Source organism: Elephantulus edwardii, unplaced genomic scaffold (assembly GCF_000299155.1).
Source record: "Elephantulus edwardii isolate Elephantulus edwardi_28Jun2011 unplaced genomic scaffold, EleEdw1.0 scaffold00051, whole genome shotgun sequence".
Classification (NCBI taxonomy): Eukaryota; Metazoa; Chordata; class Mammalia; order Macroscelidea; family Macroscelididae; genus Elephantulus; species Elephantulus edwardii.
In genome coordinates, this window is record NW_006399801.1 from 3778910 (window position 1) to 3806627 (window position 27718).

A 27718-nucleotide genomic window follows, 5' to 3' on the forward strand; every position below is an offset into this window, starting at 1 on the left:
ATTTTGAATAATATTGCATGAGTTCCTTGTTTTTCAGTGCAGCGTAGTATTCCATTGTGTGAATATACCACAGCTTCTCTCTCCGTTTGTTTGTTGATGGGCACTTGGGTTGTTTCCAACTCCTTGCTATTGTGAACAAAGCTGCGATAAACATGGCTGTGCATATATCTACCTGGGTGGCAGTTATAGGCTGTTTGGGGTATATTCCCAGTAGTGGAATTGCTGGGTCAAATGACATCTCTATTTGCAACTTTTTGAGAAAGTACCACACTGCCTTCCATAGTGGTTGCACCATTTTACTCTTCCACCAACAGTAAATAAAAGGGTTCCAGTTTCTCCACAACCTGGCCAGCATTTGTTGCTTGCTGTTCTGTTACATTTTGCTATTCTGACTGGAGTGAGGTGATATCTCATCGTTGTCTTGATTTGCATCTCTCTTAGAGTTAGGGATTTTGAACATTTCTTCATGTGCTTATTAACCATCTGAATGTCATCTTTGGTGAAGTGTCTATTCATATCCTGTGCCCATTTTTCTATTGGATTCGTTACCTTTATCTTGTTGTGATGCTTAGATCTCTCTTAAGAATGTTTATTTAACCAGTATCCTTCTACAACATTTATTTTCATTTTATTGTTTTACTTTTGTACTTAGTAATTCTACTTGAATGAGTATTCTCAGATACTTTGTTATACTTCTGTAACTATGGGGCAATTTCTAGTTGATAGACTAAAGGACATTTATTACATGTTTTGCTACAAATTTCTCTTAAAAATTGTCTCCAATTTATTTTACCAACTGAGTATGAAAATTCTTGTTTCTCCATGTTTACTGATACTGGATATTTAACAACCAGAGAAGACTACAAGTGATAAATAACCTATTATTACTAATAATGATAGAAAGCTTGTCTTAATTACTCAACAGAGAGAGATTGAAGACATTTTCCTTGTAAACAGGGCCAAAACAAGTATACCCTTTGTCATCACTCTTGTTGAGTATTGTTTTGGAATTCCTAGCCAAAGCAGTAAGACAAGAAAAGGAAATAAAAGGCACCCAAATTGGTAAAGAAGGAGTAAAAGTGCATTTGTAGATGATACTCTTCTATATGGAGACAATCCCAAGGTCTCAGCAAGAAAACTACTAGACATTCAGCCGTGAGGCAGGGAACAAAATCATAAAAAATTAGCTGAATTCCTGTGTAGTAACCAAAAGAACTCTGAGAAGGAAATAAAGAAAATAATGTCATTTATAACAGTCACTCAGAAAAAAGAAATATATAGAATATATAGAAATAATATATATAAAATATATATAAAGCAAAATATATAGAAATCTTTTCAGTGATGCAAAAGACCTGTACAAAGCAAACTACAAAGCACTACTGCAGCAAACCCAAAGAGACCTGCATAAATGGAAAAACATTTCATGCTCATGAGTTAGAAGGTTTAACATTGTGAAAACTATTACAACCAAAAGCAATACATCCAAATAAATACAGTGCCATCCTGATCCTATCATCATTTTTCAAATAAATGAACTAAGTAACTACCAAGATTGAAAGGAAAGATACCAAGATAAGGAAAGGGATATTGAGGAAGTAACAAAGTAGGGGATTACACTTACTGATCTTAAAATCTGCTACACAGCCAGGATAGAGCAGGGTTTAGGGCTATTGTACACAGGGTTGCTATGAGTCACAAATGACTCGACGGCACTTAATAATAACAACACACAGCCAGAGTGTTCATTCACATCAGCTAGGTATTGGTATAGCGATAGATACATAGATCATTGTAATAGAGTTGAGAATCCAGTAGTAAATCCATCTGTCCACTTATGGACAGCTAATCTTTGACAAAGAGATTAAATCAATGACCGGACAAAAGACAACTTCTTTAATAAATGGCAGGTGGCATCGAGTCAGCCCTAACTCATTGATGCTTTGAAAAACAGACTTAACTTTGGCTTATTGGAACCTTTTTGCTGCAAACTCTCTAATAAAAGTTACGTTGGTATATGTCATTGAGTAGGCTCTAACCTGTGGCTGACTCTAGCGGATATTCAGAGACAATAAATCACACAGAAAGAGATTGCCCATCCTTCTGTGGAGCAGCTGGCGAATTCAAACCACATGTTTTGGGATTGCAGCTCAGCTTCTTACCACTAGGCCACCCTAGCTCCCTGGTGCTTTAACAAATGATGCTGGCAAAACTAGACAACTAGAGACAGAACTTTTATCTCTCCCCATATATGAAAGCCAATACAAGATTAAGGGTCTAGGTGTAAAACCTGAAATACAAAAATTACTGGATGAAATGGGGTAAACTTAGAATTCGTAAGCTTGGCATAAGTAGACTATCAAATACAATGGAAAATGTACAGTCATTAGAAGATAAACTAGTTCATTGGGACTTCCTAAAAATTAAAATCCTTATATGTATGAGAATATTCCTCAAAAAAATATCAGTAAGAAATTATAGACTAGGGAAAAATGTTTGGCATTGAAACATTTGAAAGGGGACTTATTTATAAAATTTGTAAAATATTTCCAACATCTCAACAAGAAAAATCACCCAACTATAAAATTCTCAGAGGAACATTACCAAAGAAACGTTGATTTGACAAAGTCTCTCTCTCTTACACACAACACAGTGTGTTACAGTGCATCTTCATCCAGGAATCCTATTACTATCTTCAACTTTAATTGTTGTCAGTTTGGAACCACCTTATAGCTGACTCTTCAGCAGGTTTTCATAGGCTGTAAATTACATGAAAGGATAGTTGCTTTGTCAGCTGAATAGAGGAGATGAGTCCGCCACACCTGGGGTATCTTTCCTGATGTCAGATGTATCCTGGATAAAAGCAGAGAATGACAGAAGAATGTATACTTATGTTATATTGACTATACAAAAGCATTCATGTGGATTATAACAAACCTGGCTAACATTGAGAAGAATGGGAATCCCAGACCTCTGAATTTTGTAGTAAGAAACCTGTATCTAGACTAAGAAACTGTTGTCCTGATGGAGCAAGGAAACACTGCATGGTTTAAAATCAAGAAAGATATGCATCAAGGTTGTATCCTTAGGCCATACCAGTTCAGTCTGTATGTCTAGCAAATCACTTAAGGATCTGGACTATGACGAAGAATGTGGCATCAGAATCAGTGAAGCTTCATCAGCAACCTGCATCATGCACATGGCACAGGCTTGCTTGCTGAAAGTGAGGAAGAACTTGAAATGCTTACTGCAAAGGATCAAGGACTCCCACCTTCAATATGGATGTATCTTACCATCAATAAGACACAAATTCTCACCAGTGAACTAATAAGGAACATGATAGAAAAAAAGATTGAAATTGTCAGTGATTTCATTCTACTTGGATCCACAGTCAAAACCCTTGGTACCAGCAGTCTGGAGTTTAGGAAACATATTGAATTGGAAAAGAAAGTTCACTGTCAGGGACCTCTCCAAATTACTGAGGAGCAGTGATGTTGGTTTGAAGACTAAGGTCCACCTTATTTAGGCTGTGATCTTTTCAGTCACTATGTGTCAGAAAGCAGGACAGTGAATAAGGAAGACAGAAGAACTACTGCATTTGAGTATTGGGAAAAAACACTGAATATTCCCTTGGACTGCCAGAAAATCAAATGGCTGTGCCTTGGAGATGGTTTAGCCCCAGAATGCTCTTTGAATACGAAGCTTCTTCTCACACACTCTTGAGCATGTTGCTAGGATAAGGCTATTCGTTGTAAAGGGAGAACATTCAAGGAATGTCAGTGAAGGAGGAGACCCTTAAAGATGGATTGACGCAGTGACAGCAGTAGTGGAGTTTTAAATAGGTCAGATGCAATGAGGAATGACACAGAATCAGATGGTTTTCAGGTGTTGTTCATAGTTACTCTGAGTTGTATTTGACTTGACAGCACCTAACAACAACAACAGATGACATGGGAGGAGATTGCCCAGTTCTCCCTCAGAGAAGCTGGTGGATTTGAACTCTGCCCTGGATTAGTTGTGCAATTTCTTACGCACTAGGGCATTATAATGATCTCCCTAATCCTACTACAACTAGATATATAGGTCAAGAAATAAAACTTATGAAACAAACTGAGATCCTAGACCCTCATAGCAGCATTATTTACAGTAGCGAAGAGTTGGGAATACCCGAAGTGTCAAAGTTTCTTTAGCTAATTTATTAACAGATACATAGCTAAAGAAACTATGGTACCTTCTTTCAGGGGAGCATTATGCATCATTTAAATATGATCAAGTATTCTTGAAATTTGGTACAATATGGATGAATCTAGAACAAATTATGCTAAGAGAGTTTATAATTCAGTCTAAAAAAAGACAATATGGTATAAGACCACTTTTATAAGGGACACTTTAGGCAGGTATAGTGCTTTGGGCTGTAGGGAGTTGTGTTCGTAATCCCAAAGCTTTGCCCCTGTGGTGCTCCAAATATATCAGTAGCTTTGCTAGAGAACGATAGACAATCTTTGCTGGTGTGATTAAGGTCAGCTATGAATTGGCTTGATGGAAATGAGTTTGATTTGAGGTTTGGTGTTTTATTTTTCCTCTGGAAAGGTTTACACACATATATTCAATCATGGAGGGTTAACAGGGTTGGAAAGAGAGAGGGGAGTAAAAATAGGAAAATTAGATGAATTGAAGGACAGTACATAGGAAGGGGCTTCTCAGATGGTGAGGGTGGCATAGGATGAGGTGAGATTCAGAGCTGTTGTTCACAGGGTCCTTATGAGTCATAGAAAGAGCAGCATATAACTATTGCTATTAACTTACATTAATCTATCATAATGTTAATAAATGAAATGTGTGAAAGTTTATGTCAGAAACTAATATGATTCATTCAAGTAAAAAAAAAATTAAGCCTTTCTTGAATTTGTTTATAGGAATTTTTCCATTTGTTCTGTTGTGATTATTTTACATTTTTGTCTCAAATTTTTAAAAATTAAAGTTTGATTATATATAAGGTTTTAAATATGCTCAGATTCAATTAATTTTTGATTTATAGTTCTCTGAGATAGCTTTTCCTCTTTGAGAAGTAGATTTAAAGTGTCAGTGATGACATCTTTAGGGTTAATTTTAATCCCAGCACAGTATATTGATTGCTGGTATTTAATTTAACCCCTTTCCTATTTTAAATTCATAGTTTTCAAAGTTAAGAATTTGAACACTAAAAAGAAACAAGAATTTGAACATTTATTCTTAGCATTGTAGATGATTTTTGAGTATTAACTTTAAAACCATATATATTCATTGTATTGTTTTATCTGCTCCCTGCTCCGTTTGTCTTGCCTTTTGCATGGAATTCATAGTTGATCCACCTGAGGAATTAGGAGCCAGTATTTCTGTCACTTCAGATGAGTTAGAAAAATTGCTCTACAAGCCACAAGCTGGTGAGTGGGGTCAGAAATCTAGAGATGAAGAATGCGAACGAATTATCAGTGGCATAGATCAACTCTTGAATCTTGGTAAGTTTTTTATTTTGAAAAGGTTATATTCAGGTTTTCTTTTCCATCGGTATTTTCATAAAATGTAATTTTAAAAATCTGTTATTATGTTATGCATTTTTTATCTTTTTGTGTAGCCTGTTGTTTTTAATGTAGCTATTTTATAATGACTAGAGAAAGAAATGTCTAGAGATCATGAATTTATGAATTAAAAACTTTTCTCCCCTGACAGATATAGCAGCAGCTTTTGCAGGCCCAGTTGATCTGTGTACCTACCCGAAGTACTGTACAGTGGTAGCATATCCTACTGATCTTTACACAATTCGAATGAGGCTTGTTAATCGATTTTACAGGTTAGTAGAAATCTACTTAAAGCAAAGAGTTTGAAATTATGAAAAGATATTGGTGGTACAAACTAAAGTATGAAGGTAAAAGTAGTCGTGGTTGATAGATAGTATCAGTGGATATGGGGCTGACTAATGTTTTATTTTTCATTCTCTTTTTCCTCACTACATTAATTTATTAATTCTCTGTGTTAAGAGCATTTTGTTAGATGCTTAGGAATGGGTGGGAACTGAACCAGGTGTGAAACCGAATAATCATGTCTTGATCCTTGAACTAGTGTATTTTTAGTGTAGTGTATTTTTTTGCAAATTATACTCAATGATAAGTTTTGTTTTGTTAATACTCTTTAAGTTAGTATTCTTATTTAACTTCTCTCTTCGAAAATATATTTCAATTTGGATTAATAAAAGTGTAATTACTCAGTAGTATCTTTTAATCTTTGTTTTCTGAAACAGTTACCTAGAAAATTTCTTACTCCAAATGACATCTTAGCAGTTGATAATAGTTTATTACTTAAAATAAATTATTACTATTGGAAAAAACTTGCACCTAGTGTGCACATACTCAATATGATTTACTTCATAAGCTAAACATGTAAGTGTACATCAAAATATGAAAATATACCCCTGCTTTGCCAGTTTATATTCAGATAAGCTTTTTATAAATTATGGTATTTAAGATAGTTTTTAATTGAGTCTCAGTATCTTTAGAACGTTTCTATTAGTACTTTGAATACAGGGCTGCTTTTTTGACTTTTTATATGTGACATGCTGGGCAGAGTGGAGGGACAGTGCAGGAGGGGAAGACCCTCTGTGAGGTGGATTGATTCAGTGACTGAGGTACTCGGGATGGGTGTGTCAGAGGCAATGAGATTGGCACAGGACAGAGCAGGGTTTAGGCCTGTTGTACATAGGGTCGCTATGAGTTGCAAACGACTCGACGGCACATAACAACAACAACAACATGTGATAATATGGATATCTTAGACTTTGATTGTTAAGTACATTTTCTGGAGTTTAGTTCTCAGAATAATTGTTTATGATTATGATCATGATGACAGCCTTAAAACTTTATTCATTAACTTTGCCCTTTAAATCTAACAATTGGTAATGCTGGTTCAATATAATTATTATACAAAGAAAAATTGCTTTTTTAACTTAATCTCATTTTCCAAACTCTAACTTTGCTAATTTTTTTTTTTGAAGGAGATTATCTGCATTAGTTTGGGAAGTAAGATATATTGAACATAACGCCAGAACATTTAATGAACCTGAAAGTGTAATTGCAAAATCAGCTAAGAAGATAACTGATCAGCTTTTAAAGTTAATCAAGTATGTTACTTAGATTATACATGCGGTGGAAAATGTTTTTTGCCTACTGTGCTCTTAAAACTACCCAGTTTTTTTCTGAACCACACCTTTTTTAAAATCTGATTTTAAATTACATTTTGTTATATATTATCATTTTAGTAAAAAAAATAACAAATAAACTATTTTTCCGCTTTTAAAAAATTTTTAGCAATTTATATTCCTGAAGATTTTTCGCATTCTCATCACTCACATTTTGGGGGTTAATTTGCCTTTTTTTAGTTTAGTGAAAGTTCATAAAGAGATTGGCTTTCATTAGTCACACATATTTTCCCTCATTACTTCAATTTCCCTTATGATGACTGTCGTGTGTCAAGCTATTAATAGTCATACACATAAATTTTAATCATCCATTCCTTTCAAATTTTTCCTTTCACCTGTTCCAGTACAGTGTTCATTATCTATCCATTCTTTGCATATCCTTCCACCTCCCTTCCCATCCTTTTTTTTTTTTTCTATAATTATATTTTATTAATTTTCATAAACATTTACAGAGATTTTGGGCTTCCACTCATTCATTGTTGCACTATTCTCTCTACCCTCCTCCCAGTTTGTTCTTGTCCAAATGCCACAGTGCTTGTCAAAGTCAGTTCTGATTAATCTTCTTTGTCAGTGTATCCTTTGCCATTCCCTATCACTCCTCCCTGAGAGAGACTTCACCCTGAGTCATAAGGAAAAGGGGACGGCATATTCTCTTAGCTACTTCCTGCTGAAAAGGGACGCTGTGGGTTTCAGGGTGAAGATCTTCTCTCACTACTCTAAAGGGCCCCTTTGGCAGTAGGAAACACATAGACTATTATGGAGATTGATTTTGGAATTCAGATGCACTCTTATTGATTGTGCTTGGCTGTACATGTACATATCCTTCAAGATGTATCATGGGGGTGTTGCAACCTAGAAGACACAAATTTGACTAACAAGTTATAAGTACATGAGTCAAAAATTATGGAAAAGTAAAAGAAAAGATTCTTTCATTGTTTTACAAACCCTCCCCCAGGTCCCCTCCACCATGCAGCCCTCGCTCTAGTCTCCTGTGATGACAGAAATACCCAGTTACATCTCTCTTTTAGACGGTTCTCTCCCTCCTCTGCTTCAGTGCAGTATACATTATTGAACCCATCTTACTCAGTGTCTCCCCAACCCCAAGGACAGTCCCATTCTACAACAGTGGCATCATGTAATATTTGTCCTTTTGTGACTGGGATATTTCACTCAGCATAATGTTCTCCAGAGTCAACCATTTTGAATAATATTGCATGAGTTCCTTGTTCCAATTCTGTTATTAAAACAGCACGTTTATGCAGTATTTGTCGTTTTGTGACTGAGGTATTTCACTCAGCATGTCTTCCAGACTCATCTTCGTTGTGTAGTGTTTTACGAGTTCATTGTTTTTTTAGTGCTATATAATATTCCATTGTGTGAATATACTGTTGATTCCCTATCCATTTGCTTGTCTGTGGCCACTTGGGCTGTTTCCTTCTCATTGCTATTGTGAGTAATGCTGCTGTAAGCATAGGTGTGAGTCCACTTGTTTTTTATGGTAACATTTTTACATAACTATGGTATATAGTACACCTAGGAAAATACTGAGATAATAACATTTATATAGTACTAAATGGAATGTGGAAGTTGGATTTTTACATCTTCATTCCCTTTCTGTTTGAGGATTCAATTCAGGATCCACATTTCATTACAATTTTCAGTCTGTTGCATAATCTTTCCTTGTATTTCACTACCTTTTTTTAAAAAAAAATTATTAATTTTAATGAACATTTACAGAGATTTTGGATTTCCATTCATTGTTGCACTTTTCCCCCTGCCCACCCCTCCCCCCAGTTTGCTCCTCTTTGAAAAGTAAAACTCTTTCATTGGTATACAATCTCCCCCCCACACACACACCCCCCACCTAGTACGCTCCACTATGCAACCTTAATTCTGGACTCTTGTGATAACCATAACACCCTATCATCTATCCCTTTAAACAGTTTTCTCCTTCATCTGTTTCAATGCAGTATACATTATTTATCCCATCTTTCTTAGTCTCCTCCCAAACCCGATGTCAGTCCTCTTTTACAACAGTGGCACAATGCAGTATTTGTCCTTTTGTGACTGAGATACTTCACTCAGCATCGTGTCCTCCGGGATCACCCATTTTGAATAATATTGCATGAATTCCTTGTTTTTTTCAATGCAGCACAATATTCCATTGTGTGAATATACCATAGCTTCTCTATCCGTTTGTTTGTTGATGGGCACTTTTCCAACTCTTTGCTATTGTGAACAAAGCTGTGATAAACATGGTTGTGCATATATCTACCTAGGTGGCAGTTATAGGCTCTTTGGGGTATTATTCCCAGTAGTGGAATTGCTGGGTCAAATAGTTATCTCTATTCGCAACTTTTTGAGAAAGTGCCACACCGCCTTCCACAGTGGTTATACCATTTTACATTTCCACCAGCAGCGAATAAGGGTTCCATTTTCTCCACAACCTGGCCAGCATTTGTTGTTTGCTGTTCTGTTACATTTTGCTATTCTGACTGGGGTGAGATGATACCTCATAGTTGTTTTTACCTAACTATTTTTTAAGAGTATTGGTCACTTGTTTTGTAGTCTGCACTTAATTTGTGTTTGTATGTTTTCTCATGATTGCTTTGTTTCAGTGTTATTTTGGATTGTATTCTGTCAAAAGTGTTGGTACTCTAATGATTATTTCATACGTTCTGTTGTCCTAAAAAATTGTTCTAGAGTGCTAGAATTGAGGAAATTCAGATCCAGGTTCTGAACTGTTCTGGTTTGAGTGACCATTCTTTGTCCCTTAGGACAAATAAACATCAGTCATTTTTAATGATTGTGAGTTTTGTTGTATAAGTTTTCATACTCTTTTTTTTTTAAGCTATAAAAATTCTTTCCATGAACATATTTGAGAAGAGAAAACAATTTATAAAAAGTGATACCTTTTTCATCACGTCACCAAAAAGTAGGGAATAAATGGTTATGTTTCATCTTACTTTTGAATAGAGGCTTCCTGAAATCTGGAGGTCTCTGACTTCATCATTTTCTCTGCCAAACAGTCTTAGTTTCTATGATTGGAAGATGATATACCAATTTCATCTCTTTGATGATCAGCTGTTTTTACTTTAGCATTCTTTTCATGACTGTGCTTATAGTGAGGCTAGTAGAATTTATTTTTTTCCTTCTGTTTTTTCAAATCATCCTTTTTAAAAAGAATTAATTTATTTTGTGGTTGAGAATATATATAAGATATAATACACCAATCCAGAAGTATACAATTTAATGACATGTTGTTTGAGTTGAACAGTTATTCTCACACTTCTTTTCCAAGTTGTTTTTCCCTTATTAACATAAATTCACTACTACATAAGGTTCTTACCAAATGTTTTCAGTTGAATTTGTCAGTTTGATTCTATGTAGATAGTTTTAAAAGCAGCATGTTAATGCTCAAGGCAAACCTTTTTCGTAGGTAAACCAAACTATAGTTTTCGTTTCATATCACCCTTTTCTTTGTAGCTATTAAAAGGAAAAAATGTAAAGATTGTAAAATAGGTATTGAGATAATTGGTTATTTTCGGAGTATTTGGCTAAAACCTGGTAGTTTTGAATTTGAAATTAGGTATCTTTAGACTGAGAAGTGATTTACATTTTAAGGTATATTTTGAATCCTTCAAAAGAATAAAGCATATCTACATGCTATTAAAAAAGAAATCTTTTTCAGGAATCAAGACTGTACAAATATCTCAGAACTTACTAACACTTCTGAAGATGATGAAGAAAATGCTGAAGATTTGGTAAGAAGTTTGTAAATTTTCTATTTGACAGTATTTTTATGTTTATATTGAAATTTATGAATTTTCTATTAGTGGTTTGTTTGTTCTTCTCAAAATTAAACCAAAATAATACTGAAAAAATGTTAGTTCCCTAATAGCAATTTTTGCTGTTTATACTTTAACTATTAAAATAGGATTATTTTAGAATAAATAGGATGTGATTATTGAGGTTAAATAAATAGAATACATTTAAATTGAAAATATTATGTATGAAAAAATATTATGTATGCATGTAACACATATGTTGTAAAAAGTACCTTGGAGGGAGCTCTGGTGGCCTAGTGGCAAGACATATGTTGTAAAAAGTACCTTGTAGGGAGCTCTCGTGGCCTAGTGGGAAGAAGCTGTGCTGCAGTCCAAAGGCATGCAGTTTGAATCCACCAGATCCTCTGATGGAGAAGGAGGGGAAATCTCTTGTGCCAGTCTGATCAGACTCAGTGGTACTCAAAAAGGAAGGAAAAACGGTATCCTTTCAATTTCTACACATGCTGTGCCTATAGTAGACTAATTTTTATGTTAATTCATGTTGAAATTAAAGTAGACATACTAATATATAATTGATGATATAATAAATTCCTAAAATGTATATAGGATCCATGCATTCTGAATGATTGTGGTTGTCTTAGACTAGCTCCTATAGAGGAGTAAAACCAGTGTTAATGTGTGGGGAGAAAGATTTAGTTCAAGGAAATGGCTTACACATAATGGAGGCTGGCAAGTCCCAGATCCTTAGGTCAGGAAGCAGTCTAGGGACTTCTCCTGACTAATGTGGTTGTAAGAGTTGTTGCATTTAAAACCTGCAGGTCAAGCAGGTTTACATCCTGGGATCTAAAGGTCAGAGGATGATGATGAGCTCGATGTAGGATTGAGTGAGCAAATATACAAGTGCATATTAGCTCATGCAAGCTGGCAAGCTTTCCCAGAACGTCCATATATATTTGATATAGGCTATATCTCAAAACTAACCTTCCTACTGATTGGCTGCTCTTACTTGATCACAAAATAGAAGAGGATTACATACAATCTGTTATACTTAATGAAAATCCTGGCCTAGAGAAGTTGACACATTAACTATCACTGTTTATGTGGTTCTACAGGTAGAAAGAAAAACAGACATTTAAAGCTGTGTATTTTCTCTTTTCTGCAAAAAAAAAAACTCCTTTTCGTAGCTAAATTTCTAAATTAGTAATTAATGCATTATTCATTGAGAATGCAAAGACTGGTTAGTTTTTGGGGTGTGAGTGCCATAAAAATGATCTCATAGTCTTTTTGGAATTTTGCTGTTGAAGCTTTGAGTGTTTTTAAAATACTTTTTGTTAAGATTATTATGTTTCTATTGAGATGGCCAAATTTAAAGTCTTCTAATTTTGTTCCTAGGATGATAGTGATCTTCCTAAAACATCTTCTGGAAGGAGAGTAAGTTAATCTCACTTGGTTGACCTGTATTTAAAATTAACTTACAATTTTACATAATTAGGTATAAATATTCAGATTAGAAATTTATATATTTGTACACATTTTAAACATTTTAAAAGAGAAATGGAAGAAATAATTTTAAGCTGGTTGATAAGTATGAAAAGTTTAGTGTAGAAGTTTAAATTTGAGCTGTTTTCTAAACTAGATGAAGTCAGGAGAAATTAAAACAGTATCATAAATAATGATACCCAAGCAGGAATATATGATACATCCAAGAGCTAACTAATATCATTGACCTGGGTAGAGGTTTAATGTTGGAGCAAAGTGGCAGTCTCTGAATCTCACTTTGGAAGGAAATGTTGGTACCATTGAAAACAAAAGAATTCATGTTTAAGATTGAGAATATTCAAAGATTTTTAGCGGTAATGACATGGACATTTTTCTGCTGTGTTAGCTCTCTAGTGGTGAAACAGAAATACTACTAGTGGGTAATTTTAATAATAGAAATTTAGTATCTAAGTGTTGGGAAATAGAAATGTCATATCTGACTGTTGGGAAGCTGGAAGTTCAGTCAGGGCACCATATCTGGAAAAAGATAGTTCTTGTCTTCTTTCAGCATTTGTTGCTCGGTTCTTTGAGCGTCTTGTCCCTCAACATTTTTATCTTCTCATCTTCATTTTCTTGTCTAATTAGCTTTTTTCCATTTTTCAAAAGTGATATAAACACCCTATATTGTTAAGGCATTATTGACACAACAAAGCAACTCCTATTCCCAAATGAGATTACATTTATGACTAAAACCTATTTTATTATATTGTTTATCACACATATTGTGAGGAGCACAATCTAATTCATAACATCTGTATCCCAGTGTATCAAATGAGAAAGTTTTCTTTTTTTTAGATCAATTTTATAGGCATCAAGATGGTAGGGTAGAGTTTTACTGGATAATGTGCTCTGGGGTGAAGCATGCTTTTCATGATTTTTTGTCACAAAATTTGTGTGAATTGCCAGATACTACTTTGAATAGTCTTATAACACTTGTAGATGCTTCTGAAAAAAGTGTAATCTTAAAGTACCCTACAGAAGAAAATAACTCATTTGCATTTTTACTGTAATCGTAATACAGTACTAAGACTGAAAAGCATTTTAATATTATGAACATATTTTTTAGGTTCATGACTGGAAAAAAAGGAGCAGCAAAGCAGCCAACTACGTTGCGACCAACTGGAAAAAACAGTGTGAGGAATTAGTGAACTTAATTTTTCAGTGTGAAGATTCTGAACCATTTAGACAACCTGTTGATTTGGTTGAATATCCAGTAAGTTATGATTGTTAAAAAATTGGGGATTCTTTTTTTGTATGGAGAGGAGATTGTGATAGAGTTGTTTAAGAAATTAAACTTCAAGAAGGTATTTAAATTTTATGATAATTTTTCCCAGTTACTACTGAGTCAATGGTACAAGGTTATTTATTAAAAACGAGTTGTTTTTCATAGCTTTCATGAATATATAGACACCCTAATAATTAAAACATTAAAACTAGGTTGAATCAGTGTTCTATATTAGTGAGCAATTCCTGACAGTTGTCTGGTTATTAGATAATGTGCTAGCCATGGTGAAACTGAATTTGGGTAAAAAAAATTTCACTCTATTAGTGGAATGGAAGATGACTTAAAAACAGATGAAAAACCAAAGCTTATCTTGTAAAACACAAATTTAGTATAATAACCTTGAAGTTATAAAAGACTATTAAAAGGAAATAAAATTCACTGCAAATCTCATTACCAGCATAGGAATGTTTTGGTCTATTGCTTTGAAAAATTATTAATGATATTGAAGGTATTTTTAGTCTTTTTCTTCCTTTATCATTTTGGAACTTTATAGATCTAGTCCATTTACATTTCTAAAAGAAGTAATTTATGAACTAAATTGGTTTTAAAACTTAGGACTATCGAGATATTATAGATACCCCAATGGATTTTGGAACAGTAAGAGAAACACTGGAAGCAGGAAATTATGACAGCCCGTTGGAATTTTGCAAAGATATCCGGTTGATCTTTAGCAATGCAAAAGCATATACACCAAACAAAAGATCAAAGGTAATTTTTTTAAAGTGTTTTATATAGAAAAGTTTTATTAAATGTGTGCAAGACATATGTTGACAATAATTTTTCATTGGGTGGTAGAGACTGGAACCATAAAAGCTGAGTGAGTAGAATAAGATATTTGTTAAGGTTAAGAATAGAACAACCATTGTTCACATTTGGGTGTTGACAGCTTTTATTTCCTAAAGTAGTGGACTAAATGAGGATTTTTGGGAGTGAGGACACCAGTGCAAATGAGTAAATTTAAATTTGATAGATTGAGTGAGAAATACCTGTTTTTGCTGCACATATGTGAATGTTTTGAAATGTATTTCAAATATTTTTTTCTTACTTTATCTTTTTTATATTATTATTAAATTTTATTAGTTTTAATGAACATTTACAGGGATTTGCGGTTTTCATTCCTTCATTGCTGCACCATTCTCTCTACCCTCCTCCCCAGTTCGTTCTTCTTTGCCCCCCCCATGTCTGTTTTAATTGTCTAATTGCCACAGTGCTTGTCAAAGCCAGTTCTGACTAATCTCCTTTGTCAGTGTGTCCTTTGCCATTCCCTATCACTCCTCCCTGAGAGAGACTTCACCCTGATTTATAAGGAAAAAGGGATGGCGTATTCTCTTAGCTACTTCCTGCTGAAAAGGGACGCTGTGGGTTTCAGGGTGAAGGTCTTCTCTCACTACTCTAAAGGGCCCCTTTGGCAGTAAGAAACACATAGACTATTATGGAGATTGATTTTGGAATTTAGATGCACTGTTATCACTTGTGCTTAGCCGTACATGTTCATATCCTTGAAGATGTATCATGGAAGTGTTGCAGCCTAGAAGATACAAATTTAACTAACAAGTTAAAAGTGCATGAGTCAAAAATTGAAAAGCAATAATATTCTGAGTAGAGGTTCTAATAGTGGCACAAATCAAGTTACAGAGGTAAGGTGCCTCCATTGCCATCCTTACTCTAACTTAATTCTTTTTTTTAATTTAAATTTGTTATTAATTTCAGTGAAAATTTACAGAGGCTTTGGATTTCCATTCATTCATTGTTGTAGATTTGTCCCCTCCCAAGGCTCCCCCCCACCAGACATTACCCTCTTGGAAAAGTAAAAGAAAAGATTCTTTCATTATTTTACCAACCCTCCCCCAGGTCCACTCCACCATGTAGCCATCACTCTACACTCCTGTCATAACAGAAATACCTTATCACATATCTCTTTTAAACAGTTTTCTCCCTTCTCTGTTTCAGAGCAGCATACATTATTGAACCCTTCTTACTCAGTCTCTCCCCAACCCCAAGGACAGTCCCATTCTACAACAGTGGCACCATGCAATATTTGTCCCTTTGTGACTGGGACATTTCACTCAGCATAATGTTCTCCAGAGTCAACCATTTTGAATAATGTTGCATGAGTTCCTTGTTTTTCAATGCATCATAGTATTCCATTGTGCGAATATACCACAGCTTCTCTAGCCATTCGTTTGTTGATGGGCATTTAGGTTGTTTCCAACTCCTTGCTATTGTGAACAAAGCTGCAATAAACGTGTGTGTGCATATATCTGCTTGGATGTCAGCTCTGGTCTCTTCAGGCTATATTCCCAGTAGTGGAATTGCTGGGTCAAATGGTATCTCTATTTGCAACTTTTTGAGAAAGCGCCATACTGCTTTCCATAGGGGTTGCACCATTTTACACTCCCACCAACAGTGAATCAGGGTTCCAGTTTCTCCACAACCTCGCCAGCATTTGTTGCTTGCTGTTCTGTTAAATTTTGCTATTTTGACTGGGGTGAGATGATATCTCATATGAAAAGGAAGATCTGAAATGAGAGCTGGATTACTGGAGGAAAATTTTTTTGAATCAGATGAAACATGAGTCACCTAATTTTTTTTCTTCAAGAAAACATGAATAGGAAATAATACCAAAAATTTTAATTTGTTATATATTGAGTTACCCGTAAAACCAGACTAGTAATCCTTAAATATTACACATTTAATTTTCTTGATTGTTTTTATACATGCCATAACTTTATAATTAGTTTGCTGGGTACAAAAATAATATAAAAAATAATTTGAAAGGTTAGATTTAAACATAAAGTTTGTCTGATAAATTATGTTACTCTGGCCACAATCAGTGACTGTAATCAATAACTACTGATTAACTCTTGTTTTAACTCTACTTTTCCTTCCTTGATTAGTATTATATTATCTGGTCTCAAATTGAGCATTGTTTCTTTGCATTCAGTACTCAAGTTGCTTCTTGACTTTTAATTGGTCAAGTGAAAGTTTTTAGAGCTAATTAGGTCACCATTCAACAATTTATTCACATTTTGAATTATTGCTTGCAATTCACTGCATGCTGAGTATAACATTTAATTGTGTCATTAACCTTACTGAGACTCTTTTTATCCACTGATAAATGTCATTTCCTATCTTCTATTTGTTTAAAATATGTATTTGAGGAGTATAGGTAAGAGGCTAAAATAAGTACAAGTGATTCAGTTTTACTGTTACTTGTACTTTGTATATCCTTGTATACTATGTGTCTAAGCCTTAATTGAAAGGCATAATTTATATTGATTAAGAAATAAATTGAGCTTTTTATATGGTGGCAGTGCTTGATAACAGTTCAGTTTTAGGACAGATTTTTCTTAAAGTATTTTCATTTCTGATTTATTACTGTTTTTTCGTTAAATCAAATGGCCAAACATATGAAATATACACACACACGCACGCGCGCGCGCGAAGATCAGAGGTTTCAAATTTAGGATTAACTTACCTTGTTGAAATGGGTAAATCTGTTTTTTTATTGGATGCTTCTTATCCTTGAACTTAATTAAGCTGGTATATAGATTTGAAAGAGATGAATAATATTCAGAATACTGGAAATATGAAAAAGTTTATTTTAGAGAGAAACTATGATTATACATTTCATATATTCATTATAGAAATTTGCATATTAACACAAACTTACATATTTGAAGTATATTAGACATTCATATATCTGCACATAATTTTTTTCAGTATACCTTTTGTTGTTTTAATTTGGTAATAGACTCTTTATCCCTACATGCTCTCTATGTCCACAATACAAAAGTTTGTTATTCAGCTCTTGACTGTTAGATATTTGCACTTATTTTTAGAAGTAAGTATGAAGGAATTTAGTCATAAATACAAAGTTCTACCAGAAGTTATTTATAATTGTTTTTCTACAAAATTTATTTACATTACTGCTTATATCCCATTGTTTTCTTAAAAAACTTGATGTTAATTATAAAGTTTGCAAAAACATAAGTAAACTTTAAATAAATTTGTTCTTTACTGGATACAAAATATACTTTTGTTTATGATTTATCAGTAGGTGTAGGCAGCATCAAAGATTCAAACTGCAAGTAGGGATGATGGTTGTGAAAGTGCTGTTACCTCTTGCTCCTAAGAGCTTATAAATAGCAGCCTTAAAAACCAGCCAGTGTCCTAACTTTAAAACAGGAGTACATGTATAGGTTTGTACATCAGATGTAAAAATGGGAGAAACTATTTGAAAATCAGTGACACATGGAGGTAAGTCATAAATTCTAGCTTCTAGAGAACTGGCTTCATTTAGAATGACCTTGAAGTGACAAGTAGCTAAAAACCATAATCTATGAGTAGTAGTATATTACTATTCTCCTAGAGTTCATGTAGTTTCAGTGATTGTAGTCATTTTCTTCCTAAAATATTTTAAATGATACTTTGTATTTATAGTTTTGCTTTTGTACCCTTACAGATTTATAGTATGACTTTGAGATTGTCTGCTTTATTTGAAGAAAAGATGAAGAAAATCTCCTCTGACTTTAAAATTGGTCAAAAATTTAATGAAAAGCTACAAAGAAGCCAGAGGTTCAAGAGAAGACAAAATTGTAACCGTTTCAGTCAGACTAAGAAAAGTATCAGGTGAATTGGTTATGTCATGTTTTTTATGTGACTTTTAAACTTTCTGTGCTAGAAACATGAAACTCTTAGCACTTTCGGAAAAGAATGATTTTGGCTTGAATACTTTCTGTGAATAGGTAGCAGTCATATATTTGTAAATACTTAATAAATCATAATCAGTTTCACCTGTGTTTATTTAAGTCATTATATTTAATGTAAGAAATGGATTTTTTAAAAAATTCAGAGTACAGTGATTAGCTAGGTCTGTATACACCTGAATTGTGTAATCATATCCCAAGTCCACTGTATGACTTTTGCGCCGAATCTGACCAGTGGTCCACCTTGCTGGTCTGCCACTCTGTTACTCTGAAAATAATAGTAGGCTACATACTCCCCCCCCCTTCCTGCTACTACACCCCGCCCAAATTGTTTTTGTTAAATACACAGTTCTAATTTCTTTTTCCTTTCTGAGGAAGCATTTTTAAAAGTTCACATAATGAGTTCACAAAAATGTCTCCTGGAAGAAGGGCAGAGTTGACAAAAAAGTATTAATATTTGTATTATTTATAAAAAAATGATAATTCACCACTGCACTAGTATTTGATCTCTGATAAAATGTCCAAAGCAAGTGAGTTAGACTGATATTTTTTAATTGAATAATGTAATAAGAAACATGTATAACGAGTTTGAAAGGAAAGTCCTTCCCCTCTGGGGCTTTGATTTATAATATGAATGAATGCTTGTGTTTTTCAATTGCTTTCTTCTTAACATTTAATTAAAAAACTTCGGATAATTGACCTGATTTTCTGTAACACTGCTACTTGTTTCGCAATGTAACACCCTATAGACTATTTAACACATAACTTATTCACTTTTGCAAATTTATAAATTTATCACGTTTAGAATAATAAGACATGTCAGTGAGATTTTAATAATGAATAAGTCTTTGATTATTCTCATTTTAAGAAATTATATATTAATGGTTTTATTAAGTCATTTTCTGAATTGGTTATATTTATTTAATATTGTTCACTTTGTTCATTTCTTTCTTTCACCAGAAATGTCCGGAAGAATCGGGTAGCATCTCAGACAAAAGTAATTCCTGATTTGGTAGGATCTCCTACTCAGTCTACCTCAAGTAGGGCAGTTTATTCTGCAAGCCACAAGACAAGTGCTAGTATCTCTTCAGGTATTACTTCTGGTGACTCTTCAGATTCGGCAGGATCATTGGAAAGAAGAAGAAGAAGAACTAGACCTATAACACTAACTTCTGGTTCTGTGTTATCTGGTAAGAAGTAGGATACTATTAGTTATTGTCAGTGAGGCAGTCTGGGTATGGAGACTGACTCATAGCTGACTCTCTAGCAGGTTTTCAGAGGCTGTGAATCACATGAAAAGAGACTACCTGTCTTTCTCCCTTGGAACAGCTGGTGGTTTTGAATGCCTTTGGGTTGACAGTGCAACTCCTTACCCATAGGCTGAGCTCTCTGTTAAATTGAGTCTACTTACAAAAAAGAGCTCCAGTGGCCTGGTGGCAGGAAGCTGCTGTGCTATTATGCCCAAGTCACACAGTACAGTCTGGGGGCTAAGGTGTGCATGGTCCAGGCCATGGTCTTTGCAGTTACTTGCTATATATACATCAGAACAGTGGATAATGACTACGGATGATAGAATTGATGCCTTTGAGCTGTGGTGGCTGGGGAATAGTACTGAATATACCATAGACCGTTAGGAGAACAAACAGGTTTGTCCTGGAGAGGGTGAAACTAAGCTGAGGCAAGGATTCTGAAGCTCCATCTGACACACTTTGGGCATACTGCAAGGAAGGACCAAGTCCTTGGAGAGGGACTTCATGCTTGGAAGGGTGGAGGGATAGCGCAAGAGAAGAAGACCTTTGATGAAAAAGATTGACTTAGTAACTAGGGTAATGGAGGTAGTTGTATAAGAGACAATAAAGTTGGCTTAGGATAGAGCAGGGTTCAAAGCTGTTCATAGAGTTACTATGAGTGGCAGGTGATTCAGTCGTGTAATAACTTACAAAAAGACCTAAATACATTAGTATTGAAATGCTGTACTTTGTGTATGTTCTCTATTTTGTTGACATAAGAAAATGGATAATAAAATGAATTAAGTTATAAAAAAAATGAATCTTAAATGGAAATTTGTTTCTAAAATATATAATAAATTATATTTTCTGAATTTTATCTGTTCTTATTTTGGAGTAGCTTTTAAAAATATACTCTTTATATATATTTTCAAACCGTTTTAGCTTACTGTTATGGAAATAATAGCTTACTGAGATTTTATTTAATTAAGCATTAATGCCTTACTTTCTTAGAAAGTGAAACGGAACATTCTTCAGCTACCTCTTCATCATCTTCAGATAGTTCAGAGGAAAGCAAAGACAGCCTAGGACCTTGTGAATCTTCATTTCAAAGTCGAGCATCCAGGAGCAGCAGCCTCAGAGTGATGAGAACCAGAACTGCTCAGAGAAAACCTGGTAAGAGATTCAGTGGTGCTTGGGCATGGGGGAGGGGGCGAGGTGATAATATACCTCATGATAATCTGTAAGTTAGAATAGATTTAATGCATCTACTTATGGTTTAATATCCTTTATGCTTTTTAAATTTAGAATGGAAATGGATTTTGAATAAAGAATATCAGCGGTAAAAGGAATTAAAACAGTTGAAATGAGGCAGATTTTCTTAATTCTTAATATTTTTTTTTACTTTTAGGTCCTGTGTCTCTACAAAATGGATCTGGCAGAAAAGCCACTCGAAAAAGAGTCTATTTAAGTGACTCTGATAATAATTCATTACAGACTGGGGAAATTATAAAAAGCCGAGCTGGAAATAACCGTAAAGTCCTGAGAAAGTGTGCGGCTGTGGCTGCCAATAAGATAAAGCTAATAAGTGATGTGGAAGAGAATTCTAGCTCTGATAGTATCTGCTCTGGCCGCAAGTTGCCTCACCGTGATGCTTCTGCTGCAGCTAGAAGAAAGTTATTACATAATTCTGAAGATGATCAGAGTTTAAAGTCAGATATTGAAGAAGACCTAAAAGATCAACACAAGCCATCATCAATTTCCACATCTCATGTTGCTCGGAAAATTGTCTGTGAATCTGAATATGAAGATTCTGAGTCAGAAAGTGATTTGAGAGTTGCTCGGAAAAATTGGCATGCTAATGGTTACAAATCCCACACTCAAACAATTCCTAAAACAAAATTGCTTAAACTAGAGTCTTCCGAGGATGACTCCAAAAACAAGGATTTAAATAATGGACATAAAAGAATCACTTGCCCTTCAACCTCTGGGCAGAAACCGAAGGCATTAAACATTTCTGAGGAAGAAGAGGAAGCAGATTCTGAACCAGAGAAATGTGAGAGTAGGAAACACAACCCATGTCGCAAGAATGCTAATTTCTTTAAAAAAACAAAGATCTTAAGTGATTCAGAGGACTTGGAATCTGAGGATGGTGATAGAAAAGATGAAAAACATCACAAAATGAAAACTAATACAACTTCAGGAAATTTGAAGTGTGAGCCTTTTGCTGGGTCCCAGTGTTCTTCAGAGCATGTATCTGAAACAGATTTGGATTCAGATGGTGACAAAACAAAAGAAAAATCAAACAGTTTTATGAAAGGTAAAGAAAAGTGATTTAACCTAGCTTCACTGGCTTGGTTTCTACTTTCCTATAGTATATGTAATTATTTTCGTTTTCCCTGCTCTTTGCTAGCTGTTTACCTTCCCACCCCATGCATTCTTTGCTATCCTTTTCTGTATATCGATTGTGATGCTATGTGCATGCATAAATGTTTGTTGATTATCACAGAATAACTACACAAAACTCAAACTCTGAGCTGACTATAAAAAGAGCAAGGGCCTTGTGGGGACATCCATATCTGACTTTTATCAACTTCTCAAAGGGGAATTGTCCTTGTCTGCAACATCAGTAACACAAAACCAGTTCCCATGAGGGCATATATGACCCCCATGCTCCCAAACCTCTTCCTACTCATCTCAGCACCAATCTCACTGCTTTGCCGGGTCTAAAATCCAATGCTATAGCTCACAGACCACAGAGAACCATATTGGGGAAGTCAAAAGGTTACAATCCAGATTAATAACAGAATACAGTGCAGACAGCTCCCAAAAAATGTGCATGCAGGCAACTCAGCCTAAAGGCTTTAGGCCGGTATTCCCAAGTTCTCAGTCCTGTCAATATTGGCTTTCCATCTCCAGTTGTCCAATGAGAGTTTTCAGTCATTGGCTTTTCCCTCCTAAGGTCCCATCTCAAGTTATGTCTTCAGTTCAGCCATAGGTGTTGCTGCTGTAGGGTAGCTGGAGAAAGAGAATATATTCTCTGCTTGTTCAGTGGCACCAGAAGATCTGTCTGCCTTTTGCTGCTGGCTTGCTCAATTCAATGGCTAGACTAGCCAGTCTTCTTGTAGATTGTTAAAAATGACCAGTTTTTTGTAGTTAGGCTAACATGCCCCATTCACATATTCTTGCCAATCCACATAGCAGAACCAAACAGTGGTTAGGAAAAGTCATATTGAAAGATGAACTCCACACTGACCCTCCAGCTGGTTTTCATGGGGCATAAATCACAACAGAGGAGATTGTCTAGTGGATTCGAACCGCCCACCTTCGGGTTGGCAGCATAGCTGCTGCTTTGTGAGGCCACTCAAGTGCATTAAATATACTCCCTCTTAAGTATAATTAGTTTATCTCACAGTCAGTGTTGACCTAAACAATTCTTTTCACCTAGAATTTCACTTGTATTGGTGATAAGGAGGGCTATAGATTTGAGAAGGCAGAGGCAAGTATGGAAGCCATGGTTTTTTACAGTTTAGAGAAAAGGAAAGAAAGGGGTCAGATTAGTTGAAAGGAATGTAGTAAGTCATAGTAATTCCAGCTAACAGAACAATACTACTGAGCTGTAACTGTTGCAGGCATTTTTACTCAGTGCTCAAATTGTTAACTTATTTGTTTCCGTAACTTTTATGAGCTAGCTACTGTCACAGGATAGCACAATGTTCAGATTCGTTGTTCATAGGGTAGCTAGCTATAAATTGAACTCAATTTGATGGCACCTACAATATTGCTGAATTATTATGATTGTATTCTTGTTAAGTGGAGAATGATAAAAATTGCTAAAGATCTAATAAAACTAAGATCAAAAGTACCTGATGTGTTTGGTACTTAAAGGAATTATGAAGAGGTTCAGGTAGGTTGAGAGTAAATTATCCTAGTGTAGTGGTAAACAGTTTTACCTGTGTTGTAGTTGTGTACTGTCAAGTCAGAATCAACCATAGCTGATCCTCCAATGAGTTTTTAGAAGCAATTGCAGAGGAGATTGGCCATTTTCCCACGGAGCAGCTGGTGGTTTTGAACCATGTGCCTTTGGAGTTGCAGCAGTTTCTTAACACCAGGCCACCAGAGCTTTCTGTTAAATCTATATTGTTAATAAAATAGTGTTTTGGTGTCAAGTTCTTTGTATATTTAGATGGGAGGTATAGGATGTCCCTGATGAGAATATGTTGGAACTTAGGAATGCTGCTAATGCTGAAAAAGTAACTTTTGTAAAATACGAAGAGATTTTGACCCTGCCTGTTCAGTACCTTCTCCTTCCAAGCTAATGAGAAGTTTTGAGGTCAGTTGTTGAACAAGTGAACCTATCAAACTTTGCAGGTAGTTCTTGTTAACTTTTTAAATGTTGTTTAATTTCTGTCCTTTAGATTTACTACTGTTTTGTTGGAAATTAAAAGAGTACTTTTAATTTTTAGATTCTGCATCGCAAGACAGTGGACACAACCAGAAAGTTTCCAGGAAACGGGTCTGTTCCAGTGATTCAGACAGCAATTTAAAGATGGTTAAATCACTGAAAAGCAGAACAGGTCTCCTTAGGACTCCTCGAAAATGTGCAACTTCAGCTGCCAACAAGATCAAGCTAATGAGTAATGTAGAAGATGTCAGTGTAGAAAATCTATGTACTGTAAACAAAAATCAAAGGAAAAAGACCCTCCGTTCAGCCTGTACTACATCTAAGTTGTTGAGTGATTCTGAGGGAGATCCAAACTGTGAAGTGCCAAGTGAACGGTATGCCTGTGAAGGTAAGCCACCTGAAGCTGACTCAGAAGGTAGTACAAAAAGTATTAATCAGTCTTTCAAGGAAGACTCAGACTCAGAAAGTATTTTGAATTCAGAACACGAGAACAAGCATATTAGAAGTCATAAAACAAATGCTGCCCATTCTAAATCAAAAAATTCCTTGATTGTATCTTCAGAAGAATATTCAAAAAGCCATATTTCACAGAATAAGACTGGCAGGAAATTTTCTTCTGCATCAACTTTGGCACATAAAGCTCCTGTAGAAAATAACTTTGAAGAGGAACTGAATTATGGCCTTCGCAGGTGGAATGGCAGAAGACTCAGGACCTACGGAAAGGCGCCTTTCAGCAAAACAAAAGTGGTTCATGATTCACAGCAAGCAGGAGAAATAGAAACCAAAAGGAAGAGACGGCATCCTGAATTGGAAAATGTGGAAATTTCTGAGACGAAAGGGAATTCAGAGTGTGGACCTGACACAAATCTCAAATCTGATTCAGATCTGGGATCTGTCACTGAATCAGATATTGACTGTAGTGATGATACAAAAACCAAAAGGAGGAAAAGGAAAGGAAAAGCAAAAATAGTTAGAAAAGGTAAAACTTTTACAGCTACTGTATCTAAAACTGTGAGACAAAGACAAAGCAAGCGACCTAGGTTAAGTGTGGATGACAATGACTGGGAGGATTTGGACTATGCAAAATCTAAAAGAGTTCTTCGGCGTTCAAAAATAAAAACTAGAAATCAGGGTAGAAGGACTGTGAGATACCATGATGGGGATGATGACAGAACCTTAGAAAATGTGTTAGAGGACTGCACCTTATGACCTTGAGGGAAAACCAGTTCATTTCAAGAGAAAATGGATTGGAGTATATGGTGAAAACTGGTTGTTGAAATTATTTTTTGTCCTACAATTCAGGGAATATATTTATATTTTTCTATGAAAAGTTATGAATGTGACTAAATCATGACTGTTATTTTTTATTTGCACTCGCTTGCTTTTGTAGCAGCATTCAGCACAGGTGCCAAAATGTGCTTCATTGTGGGGGCAAATCTACTTTTGACAGTATTTGACTACATACAACAAGAGTTTAAAATCTGTTTAACACTAGACATCCTGGTTATCAAAACCCTTGAGCATTACTTTTATGGTAGTAAATGTCATGCAGTTCATATATATTTTTTTTAATTTGTCAAGAGGTGGTTGCTTCTGACCCCCCGCTCCATAGTTGTAGAACAATTTCATGACTTATGTTTACAGATTTTTGATAAATATTATGTACATACTGACATTATAATCATGGGACGCATAACCATGATTAGTAGGCATGGTACCTACCACTTCTCCCTCCCTCCCTTTTCTGCTAAAACTTTGTTGGAAACTTCAGTAGAATACATTATATCACATTTGGTCATTTTCAATGAAATGGTTTTCAGTTTTCTTCTTAAGTGCTGTTGAATCTTTTTTTCTTAAGGAAAACATGATCACTTTTATTTTATAAACTTGAATTTATAAACTGCTGGTAAATTATTATTTTTTTAAAAACGTTTAAGTGTATTTTTTAAACCTTTTAAGGCCAGAGCATAGTTGTAGCATTTTCTTTTAAATTGTGCACTAACAAAATGTATCTGATTTATCTTTATCCAAGATCTCTTGGTTTCTATCTGAAGAATTTAACCAAAATGTTGCTATTGCATAGTCTTATTCTGTGAAATAGAGGAGTTTGTGTGCCTTAGACCTAGCATAAGAGAGTGTGAGTGTGTATTTTAATAGTAGTGTGTACAGGGCTAATAGAGTATTTAAGGTCTTTGTAGATTCTCCCACACTACTGATTGTAGAGTTGACTTTTGTTGAGAGTGCAGTTAAAAATCTCAACAACATAGGAAAACAGTTAAGTGCCATTCTCCATCTCTGTTTTCATTAATTGCTGCCAAGTAATTTCTAAGTTTTTTTGCTGGGGATAACTAAGTGTATCTTTCTTTTTTACTTCTCCTCCAAATTTTAAGAAACTGTCATATTTTTATGGGAAAGTAATTTCGGAATCCATTTACAAAAACCTTGCCTCCCCAAAACCCTTTCATCATAGTTCATCAATTTTTAAGCCAAATATTTTGTTTGACAGAGGAGCTGGCCATTTTAAGCTTATTTGTGCCTGAAGAGTTGATCTGAATGGTTTACATATTTATTTAATAATTGAGGGGGATATGTTAGAATACCACCATCTTTTAAGTTATATTTTGTCCTAATTGTTTTTGGTTTCAGACAAAAGTTAACCCTTGACTCCTCCTCTGTCTGCGTGGTAGCAGGTACAGAAAAGAATTTGGCACTTTGTTGGCAGTATTAGAGTATTAAGTAATTTTAATTTTTAGTTATTGGCTCCATTTGACTTGTTAAGAAGCTCTTTTCTTTCTATTCTAATGCAAGGGGAACAGCATTTTTGGACAGTACAACTCAGATAGGTGGTAAATCTACCTCTCATTTATTTGTGTAGACAGTTGCCCGTATTTCACAACCATAATACTCTGCAAAGTTAGTGTTCAGTATATATAGTAGACAGGTGGCTGATACATGATAATTGACCTACAAATATTCATGGAATCCCCCTCCTTAATTTTTGGAACTTGGGATAGATGTCAGTAGCATTAACTTATTTAAACTTTTCTTAAACTTCTCTGTTATATAGCTGTTCTCAGGGTTATGACTTCATGTTTACCATCTTTTGCAAAAAAGGTACCAAAAATCCATAAAAAGTATAGTATATACATTCATAAAGATTTTTTTGTAAGAGTTTATTTTGATGGGTTATGCTTCATTAATAGAACTATAATCATCCTTTGGACTGAATTAACTGGTTAAGTCTAGCCAGCCAGTTAGTAATTTCTCAGTTTGTCCAAAGTGGTTAGACCCTTTGTATGGAAGCAGGATTTTGAATAGTAAGAAAAATAAGAATTGAACCTGGTGACTTTAAAAGCATGTCTGTCAGTGCTTTTTAAAAGAAAGCTATCAAGCCAATAAAGTTCTCAGGTTTTGAAGTAGAATTGAAAAATTATGGAGAGAATCATTCTTATGGATTTCTTTTGGTCATGGTGCTATTCCTAAGATTAATTTTGGAAATGTGACACACTCCTAAGTACCTTTAAGGGAAATTTAA

General features: G+C 34.9%; 1 protein-coding gene across 1 annotated transcript in view; it reads left to right on the top strand.

The window, feature by feature from the left end:
• The window catches only part of BRWD1 (bromodomain and WD repeat domain containing 1), a 126156-nt gene that overhangs the window by 90653 nt on the left and 7785 nt on the right, over positions 1 to 27718 (top strand). Inside the window, exons 25-36 of the mRNA XM_006886775.1 lie at positions 5343 to 5498; positions 5710 to 5830; positions 7028 to 7153; positions 10923 to 10995; positions 12412 to 12450; positions 13625 to 13771; positions 14399 to 14551; positions 18309 to 18475; positions 19513 to 19742; positions 20793 to 20954; positions 21190 to 22098; positions 24245 to 25162. Coding sequence (XP_006886837.1) covers positions 5343 to 5498; positions 5710 to 5830; positions 7028 to 7153; positions 10923 to 10995; positions 12412 to 12450; positions 13625 to 13771; positions 14399 to 14551; positions 18309 to 18475; positions 19513 to 19742; positions 20793 to 20954; positions 21190 to 22098; positions 24245 to 25162 — 3201 coding nt within the window. The remainder of the gene's footprint in view (positions 1 to 5342; positions 5499 to 5709; positions 5831 to 7027; positions 7154 to 10922; positions 10996 to 12411; positions 12451 to 13624; positions 13772 to 14398; positions 14552 to 18308; positions 18476 to 19512; positions 19743 to 20792; positions 20955 to 21189; positions 22099 to 24244; positions 25163 to 27718) is intronic.